The sequence below is a fragment of the Hirundo rustica genome, chromosome 22 (genome assembly GCF_015227805.2).
Source record: "Hirundo rustica isolate bHirRus1 chromosome 22, bHirRus1.pri.v3, whole genome shotgun sequence".
Taxonomy (NCBI): domain Eukaryota; kingdom Metazoa; phylum Chordata; class Aves; order Passeriformes; family Hirundinidae; genus Hirundo; species Hirundo rustica.
The window spans coordinates 838446-847503 of NC_053471.1; the positions used below are offsets into that span (position 1 = coordinate 838446).

At 50.4% G+C, this 9058-nt stretch overlaps 1 protein-coding gene across 1 annotated transcript in view; it reads left to right on the forward strand.

The window, feature by feature from the left end:
- CCDC30 (coiled-coil domain containing 30) overlaps positions 1-8368 on the forward strand; it is a 46151-nt gene extending 37783 nt beyond the window's left edge. The window contains exons 16-23 of the mRNA XM_040084319.1: positions 46-203; positions 646-793; positions 1287-1408; positions 2853-2994; positions 4454-4590; positions 4874-4982; positions 5731-5798; positions 6404-8368. Coding sequence (XP_039940253.1) covers positions 46-203; positions 646-793; positions 1287-1408; positions 2853-2994; positions 4454-4590; positions 4874-4982; positions 5731-5798; positions 6404-6623 — 1104 coding nt within the window. The 3' untranslated portion in view covers positions 6624-8368. The remainder of the gene's footprint in view (positions 1-45; positions 204-645; positions 794-1286; positions 1409-2852; positions 2995-4453; positions 4591-4873; positions 4983-5730; positions 5799-6403) is intronic.
- The last annotated feature ends 690 nt before the right edge of the window (positions 8369-9058 follow it).

The window sequence follows — 9058 nt, forward strand, 5'->3', positions numbered from 1 at the left end:
GCCTGTACATTAAGAAAGTTTAATCTATGTCCATTTTATTCTAAGGTCTCAAAACTCCAGCAAAAGCTGAAGGATTCCCAGCACCAGCTACTGCTGGCACAGGCCTGTGTTTCTGATAAGAAGCTTCTGGAGGAGGAGCTGAAGGAAGCTCGGGAAAATGAAGCTCGTGTGCAGCACGAGCTTCGCGAGGAGCAGCTGAAAAGGTCTCTGTGTTGTGTAGGGTCTGTCCCAGCCCTCCAGCAGCTCTTGGCTGCTCTGGGAGGGTTCAGGGAGACCCAAACCACTGCTTTGACCTCCTGTCTTCCCTTTGGACCTGCCTTATCCCTGGAGTTCTCCAGCGATTCCCCCTTCCTGAGATTTAAAACAGTATTGGAGGCTTCATCTGCCTTGGCCGTGGCCTCTCCTGTCAGTGCAGTGATGCCAACAGCCCCCTTCCCTATGCAGCTGGGAATGATCCCAGTATATTATCCACCCTTTCTGTGTCACTGGAACATGGGAACAACTGGGATGTGCCGATCCCTTTGTCCCCTCCATGTCAGCCGGGGCAAGAGGAAAGCAGGGGATGTTTTGGGTTACAGATAGACACCTTGGGGGCAGGTGACACATTCCCCTCCAGCTTTCACTGTCACCCCATCGTGTTTCCAGGAGGCTCCTGGAGCAGCAGGTGGAGGAGCTGCGACAGCAGCTCCGGCATTCCCGGGAGACGGAGGCATCGCTGGCCAAGATGCATGTGGAGCTCCAGGCCAAGACCCTGCATGTCCTGGAGGATGAGAAGAAGCTGGATGCTGGTGAGGTGAGTGAGAGTGAGGGGGCTCCTCATCATACAAATCATACAAGGACCATCACGAGCAGGAATCTTCTCCTGGGAGCTCCTGGAATTGGGAACATCTGATCAAGGGCTGAGCCCTTGCAGATTTCACTGATTTCAGCAGGAGCTGGAGGAAAAGCAGCATCCTAAAGCCAGTTGGTTTCTTGAGATGCAACTCTGAGGGCACAGGAAGGCTTGATGTTTTTTCCTTCCCTTTGTCTTGCAGAGCTTGGAGTTTTTGCTTCGAAACTTTGGCAGTGTCCATTGTCGTGGGGGGTTCATTGTCTCTCTCTGCAACAAAATCCCACAGCTTATTAGGGGGAGGAGGGGAGTGGTCTGGGGGCTGGCTGGCTGGATGTTGGCTGTAGTGGGAACCACTGGGATTGATGAGAGAGAAGCTTTGAAGACCAGGCAGATGGGAGGCAGAGGGGCCCCTCTAGCTGGGGCCACACACAGGTTAAAAATAGCCCTTTTCCAGCATGTGCAGTGCCAGAAGGAGAACCAGAAGCTCTCAGAGCAGCTGGCACTGCTGAAGGAGGAGAACAAAGCCCTGTATGAGGAAGGTGTCCGACTCCTGAAACAGAAGGATCTCTATGTCAGGTAATGCCCAAAAACCTGCCTGGGCCTGCTATTGGATTTGGCTATGGTGTGTATTTTCCTGTCCAACGTTCAGGCTTTTAGCACTAAATCTACTAGACCTGTGTGCAGTGAGCTCATCCCCCATGTCTGCTGTCAGAGAATTCCAGAAAGGTTTGAGTGGGAAGGGCCTTAAAGCCCATCCTGTTCCACCCCCTGCCATGGGTATGGACACCTTCCTCTATCCCAGGTTGCTACAGGCAACCTGCTCAACCTGGCCTTGGGCACTTCAGGGATGAGGCAGCCACAGCTGCTCTGAGCAACCTGTGCCAGGGCCTCCCCACCCTCCCAGGGAAGGATTTCCTACCAGTATCCCATCTGACCCTGCCCGCTGGCAGTGGGAAGTCACTCCAGGTCCTTGTCCCAAGTCCCTCTCCAGCTCTCCTGGAGCCCCTTTAGGCCCTGGATGGGGCTCTGAGGTCTCCCTGGCACCACTCTTCTCCAGGTGAGCACCCCCAGCTCTCCCAGCCTTCCTGCCCTCCTTGGCAGGTGAAAGCAGCACAGGAGGGTGGTCTGGTTGTTGGTTTGGGTCTGGTGTCAGCAAAGACTGTCCCTGGTGCTGCTCCTTTCTCCCCAGAGCCCTTTTGGTTAATTTGAAGTAGAGTAGCTTCTTTTATCACGAATTTTGAGCAAACATGGGCAAATATCCCTTATATGATAGAAATTTCTCTTCTTTTTTGATGTTATTTTCCCTTCTATCCCAACTGGATAAAAATAAACAAAAACTTTGCCCAAATTGACAAGAGGGGAAGAGCAAAAATCAGAAGTGTCAGGAGGGAAAAATATTTGTCTCCAGTGTCCTAACTCAAATAAGCTCCCAGTTCTTGCTCTTCTTGGCCTGTCCATTGCTGTTTAGATTTCTTAATTTTCAAACCAGTGTGGGGATGTGGCCCTTGGGGACATGGTTAGTGGGTCGCCCTGGCAGTGCTGGAGGAATGGTTGGACTTGAGGATCTTAGAGGGTTTTCCTAAATTTTCTTCCCATTCAAATGTCATTCCCTTAATTATCCACATGCCCACCAACAAAACCAACTTATCCTTGCCTTGGAACTTCCAGTTTTGGTGCTCTTATAATCCTGTTTGTTATAAACACCTGGGATGGATGAGCACAACGATTTGTAAAGCTGGGAGTCACTTTTGGAAATGCTTTGGGTCTTTTTCCTTTATCAATTTCCATTTGGTTGACACTTAAAAATTAAAATTTCCAACAAAAACACTCCCAAACTGATCAGTGAAAGTGTCCAGACAGTTCATGTGCTCATTCTGGGCAGGAAAGAGGAGCTGGGGGATGGCTTAGACTCTGAGTTTGGACTTTGAGGAACCTGAATAAACCCAAGACATTCTTGCCTGGATGGTGACCCTGAGCAAAAGTTCCTGTCACAGCCTGATGGTTGCCCCTGCTTTCCCAGGAAATACAATGAGATGCAGCTCCGGCACAAGGACAAGATCCGCAGGGCCAAGGAGACCTTCATCCACGAGGTTAAACAGAGGGACAACAGGATCAAACAGCTGGAAAATGAGCTAAGCGAGTCAAAGCTCCAAGTGGAAAAGGTGAGAGGACACATCCAGGGCTTCTCCTGCAAGGGGAGGCTGCAGGGGCATCGCTGCTTCCAAAAGTATGCCCAGGTGGCCAAGAAGGCCAACAGCAGCTGGCCTGTGTCAGGAATAGTGTGGCCAGCAGGACCAGGGAGGCCATCCATCCCTGTACTGAGCACTGGTGAGGCTGCACCTTGAATGCTGTGTCCAGTTCTGGGCCCCTCAGTTTAGGAAGGACGTTGAGATGCTTGAGCACATCCAGAGGAGGGCAGCAAGGCTGGTGAGGGGCTTGGAACACAAGCTGGATGAGGAACGGCTGAGGGAGCTGGGGTTGTTTAGCCTGGAGAAAAGGAGACTCAGAGGTGACCTTATCACCCTCTAAAACTTCCTGAAGGGTGGTTGCAGTCAGCTGGGGGTTGGTCTCTTTCTCCAGGCAGCAACTGACAGAGTAAGAGAACACAGTCTAAAGCTGCACCAAGGGAAATATAGGCTGGATATTAGGAAAAAGTTTTTTACATAAAGACTGATAAAGTACTGTAATGGTCTGCCTGGGGAGATGGTGGAGTCACCATCCCTGGATGTGTTTAAAATAAGACTGGATGTGGCACTCAGTGCCATGATTTTGTTGAGGTGTTAGGGCAGGGGTTGGACTTGATCTTGAAGGTCTCTTCCAACCTAGACATTCTGTGATTCTGCGAATTCTGTGAAAATAATCATGGATTCAGGGAATGGTGTGAGTTGGAAGGGACATAAGTTAAACTCGTCCCACTGCCTGCCATGGGCAGAAACACCTTCCACTATCCCAGCTTGCTCCAAGCCCCGTCCAGCCTCGTCTTGGACACTGCCAGGGATGGGAGAGCAACAGTTGCTCTGGGCAACCTGAGTCACGGTGTCGCCATCCTTACAGGGAACAATTCCCTCCCAATATCCCATCTAACTGTGCCCCCTGGCAGTGGGAAGCCATCCCCCCTTGTCCTGGCACTCCAGGCCCTTGTCTAAAGTCCCTCCTTACAGGAAGGGATTAGGGGCACCAACCTGTAGTAACAAAAAGCCAAAAGGAAATTCTTGGTTCAGGATTGCCCTTGGGGGAAGCCACATCCTCAAACTGCAGTCTGATGCTGGCTGAGCTCCATGTTTCTTTGCCCCAGCAAGTCCTGCTGGAAAGTGACCCCAGAGCCTCTTTTGGGGGTGTTTTATGTTGATCAGGGTATGGAATTGCAGAATCGTTGAGGTTGGAGAAGACCTTTAAGATGAGGATGTTCATCAAGTCCAACAATGCACCCACCACCACTAAACCATGTCCCCAGGTGCCACATCCACACGGTTCTTGAGCACTCGCAGGGGTGGTGACTCCAAGCTTTTAGGAGCTGGCACCCTTGATGGTGGTCCCTTGGGAAAGCCCTGAGGTTTGCAGAGGACAGAGAAGAGTCAAAGAGTAACTGTTGGTTGTTTTTTTCTTCTCCATCACCCTAAGGGGAAGGTGCTGATTGCCCAGATCACTGCTGAGAATGAGAAATTACTCCAGGAAAGGCGACGGCTCCTTCAAAAAATATCAGACCAAGAGGAGGCCCCTTGGAGCCTCCGGTCTGGAATTCCTTCCTTGCAGAGCAGGTAGGTTCCTGCTGATGTCCATCCCCTGGGATTCTCCCTTTTCCTGGTTTTGTGTCTCTTTTTCTTAAGAATTCCAGAGGAAAGTCTGGATTGTACCCCAGCCATTGGTGCAGTGGCTTTCATCACTGTAATTAGGGATGTAATTACCCTGTTTTCCCATCCAAGACCTCACCATTGAGCTGGAGGCTATGGAGAGCAACAGCTCTGAGGGTGGAAAAGAATTCCCATTTGAAAATGGAGCATGGCTGGAAGGAAAATTACTTGTGCTTTATGCCATGCCCAGAGGGAAGATCCTGGAGGAGAACGCCCGGCTGCAGGACAAGCTCCAACTCTCCAGCCATGTGGCCATCTCCCAGCGCCTTGCCAGGAGCAGCCCTGCTCCCAACACAGAGGTGAGACCCCTTGAGGGCTGGGATCAGCTGGAATCACAGAGCCTGATTTCTGAGGGGCAGAGGAAGAGCTGGATCTATCCCTTGAGATGGAAAGGGCTCCCACATGCTGGGTGGTGGTGAAGAGAGGCTTTGTGAGGAGCTGAAGGTTCCATACACTCACCCCCTGCTCATCCCTGAGCTGCTGCCCATGGGATCCCCTTCCACAGCAACAGGAATCTCACTTGGCACATTTAGAGCTGTGCAAAGGCCTCAGTTGTAAAGTTGGCTCTAGCAAAGGAGAACCAACTCTGCATGTGAGATTGGGAATATTCCTTCTGCCAGGAGGAATATTCCTTCCTCAGGCAAGGATGAGCAATAATGCCTGAGCTGAGTGAAAGTATTGGCCATGTTAATGAAGAACTTTGGCAGGAGAAAATCCAGGAAGTCAGAGTTTTCAAATCAACGAGGTGGATTTAGGATTTATTGGGACTTTTAATTTGGAGAGAACCCAGGTAGGTTGGAAATGAGCTGTGGAGGGGGGAAGTGCTGTTTGGGCTCACCTGGCCTTGGGGTGGGGTTTGGGTTTGGATTTTTTAGTACAAATTTATACCCAAGAACAACCACATCCCTGATTAGCACCTCTGTGAGGCTGCAGTTGGTGAAGAGGACTCTCAGTGAAGCTGGGGCAGAGCTTGGAAGACCAGGAATTGTTGGAATTCAGGGTCTGACCTGTAGCTCTTCCTTTCAAAATCTCTGTTCCTCCTTCCAGGACTCGAAGATAATTTCTGGCTCTGAGCTCCAACCACAGAGTAAGGTGTTGCCACCTCCTCATGCCAGGTACTGTGCGGGGGGGAGGAGGATCCAGGGAGGAGCCACTTGAGCATTTTGGCTGCTCCACCCTGTGCTTTCACCTTCCAGAGGCCTTTTTTGTTAGTTTTTGGTCAAATTTTAGGGAAAATGGTATTAAAATGGTATTAAAATGACATTAAAATGGTATTAAAACCAGTCATCAGATGGGATGAAGTCAAATTTTCAGAATATTTTGGAGAACACCATGGGATTTAAGAATCTTGGTGCCCAGGGGCTTTGAGGAGTCTTTATACAAGAGGTGGTGAGACTTGGAGCCCTAGTACGGCCAGAACTGTGTCCCACATTGCCCTGGGATGTGTTCCTCCATTTCAATCAGTGCCAGACCAGATGAAGGAAAGGCAGAGGGACCCTGCAGCTCTGGAGATGCAGCTCGGGGGGTTTGGTCACAGCCCCAGGCACTGTTGGGGTGAAGGATGGTCCAAGTAGGTTCTGGGCTGAGTGTCCCTTCCTTGGCTGGAGGACAAGCCTTGATCCCAGAGAAAAGCATCAACATCATCCTGTGCTGCTCAGAGGTGTTGGGTAAGGGTCTCCCAGACTCCACAGAATGACAAAAAATGGAAATTTATTTCCAGCTTCACACCCCAAGATCTCCCAGAGCCCCTCGGCACCCTGAAGGCCCCTCAGAACATCAAGCCTGAGGGAGAGGCTGAGAGCCAGGATTCTTCCTTCTGCCTGTCCCCCTTGCAGCCTTCGGAGATTGGGTACCTGAATGTGGCCTCTCCTGGGGATACCACAGCCCCCACAGCCTCACTGCTGCAGGATGGGAGCCAGAGCCTTGGCTCTGAGAACTGAGCTGGGAATGTTGGTGCAGGCTTACCTGAACTGCAGGATTTGGGCTCCTGGGGCCATGGGACGACAAAGTCTGCAATGAGAATTGCCAAATGGACTGACTCCATGATTTCTTGAATATATTCCAACTAAATGATTCCACAGCATTTTTATTTTTTTTATTTGCCCACCTGTAAATGTGTGTGTGATCCCAGATCCACTGGAGACTGGAATTTGTAGATAAACTCAGTACAGTGGTAGAGGGATGGGGTGAAGAGTGTCTTCCCTCAACCCTAATTCCCTGTTCAGACCAAATCTATGAATTTTATAAATAAAATTTGAAGAAGTTCCCTTTTACCCTGTACCCACAATCCATGCCCACACACTGTCATTCCCCTTTTTCCATGCTCTCAGCATTCCCTTTGCTTTGTGCAGAGGTGAATGGGATATCTGAGCACTGGGGAGAGGATGGGAATGTGTAGGGAAGGAAGACGGGAGGAAAGAGAAGCTCTGGGAGCAGAGGGGTCAAAAATAAGATAAAGGGAGATGGAAGGGCAAAGGGAAATGGAATAGGGGCAGAAGAGAGGAGGGATATGAGCATCCAGGACAGGAAAGGAGATACATCTGTGACAGACAGTCTCTGAGGATGCTTGGGTGGGAGTGGGAGGGATCAGGCCATGCAAAACAGAGAGTGGAGGGAGTCTGAGGATGCCAAGAGGGAAGAAGCGGGATCAGGTCTGCAGATCAGGTGGGAACAAAACATAGCTGCTCATCTCCGTGGGCCTTTCTGTGCTTCCTGGGCTCTCCTTGTGTGTTTTGGGGAGCTCAGGACCCCTTGGTGTGCCCCCTCTGCACCCTGGCTGTCCCTTAGAAGGTATCCCAGGCCCTGATGTCCATTTTGGGGGGTATCCCCATCCCTTGGTTTGTTTTGTTCCATGTGCAGGCCCCAGTGCTGCCTTTGGGTGCCCCTGGCCCTTGGCTGTACCTTTTAGGCTCTCCACAGCCCTCAAGAAGCCTTTTGGGGTGCACAGAACCTCTCCATGGGATTTTCTGTGTCACAGAGTCCTGGGTGTGCCTTTGGGCTCCTCTGCACACCCAGTGTGTGTGAGCATTGCCTGGGGGAGTTTTGTGCATCCTCAGCTCTCTGGCTGTGCCCTGGGCTACCCTACTGAGTCTTTGGCTACCACAGACCCCAGGGAAGGTATCAGGAATACTCCCATGAAGGGCTGAGGGGTTTCATCCCTTCTGATGGGGCAGGAGTGGCTCAGCCACACTCAGGGAGAGGCAGAGTCAGGTATTAGGCACAAACCATTAGAGACCCTGAAGGGCCAACAGACTCATTTCTGGGCCCTCCACCAGACGACTGGGCATGATCCCAGTGTTACATCGGACAGTGTAAAACTCCTGATGGCAGGGAAGGCACCTGGGTATTCCCACTGAGCCTGAGCCTGTATTAACTCACTGAACTTTGCAATTTTGGAGCTTCCCCCACCCCTGATGGATCCAGACTGTGACCATCACTCTGACCACAGACTCTGAAATCGCAACAACCAAGTCTTGTCACTGCACCCATGGGTGTGAGACCTTTCCTCTCCACACTCTACTCTGATCCTTTCTTTTTCTTCTTTCTTTCCTTCATGTATTTCCTCAAGTGTTATTTTTATACTATTATATATGTATATTTCTAAAGGAAATAACCAAAATGGGTACATAGGTGACTTCCATTGCAACCAAAGTGTTAAAATAAATGTGACATATATATAAATATATATGTATGTATGTGTGCAAACATCAATCATTCAGTGTCCTTTCATCCATTCCAAGGAATCTATTAACCCAAGAGCCTGGGTTACCCCACCTCAGAGATGGCTTGGAACAGCTCCATCAGTTCTCCCTTACCTCACAGCAGCTCTGTGCACATACAACAGGATGGACAATTTTCCACAACCCTCCAGTGCCTGAAGATCTGTCTTGTAGCGGGGGGCCCAAAACAACCACAATACTTGAGGTGGCACCTCCCCAGTGCTGGAAACATAAAAGAGGGAAGAAAATGCAACGCTCCAAATGTGACAGGGCCCATGGTGCACATACGGGACCAGAGGGAAGTCCTGTGTTTTGTGCTCTGGCATTGAGAGGAACATGAAGCAGGGTATGGCCTCATTCTTCTGCTTGATGCCCAACAACTCCTGCCAAGGAATATTCCATACACTGGGACCACAGAGAACAGCAGATTTGACCATGACCCTACCCACAGCACTTGCACAGCAGTGGTTAATAAGGTATGAAATGTACCCCAATTTTGTACTAGGGGATGAGAGTTCAACCTGGAATTTGGAGAGACAGATTGTTGGGATTGTCCCCTTCATCCTGCCTAGAAGGGATATCCCTGGGTACATCCCTGGGTAAGGTCACATCGAGTGGCCACATTTCCTTGACACAGGAAATGAATCTGTGATTGT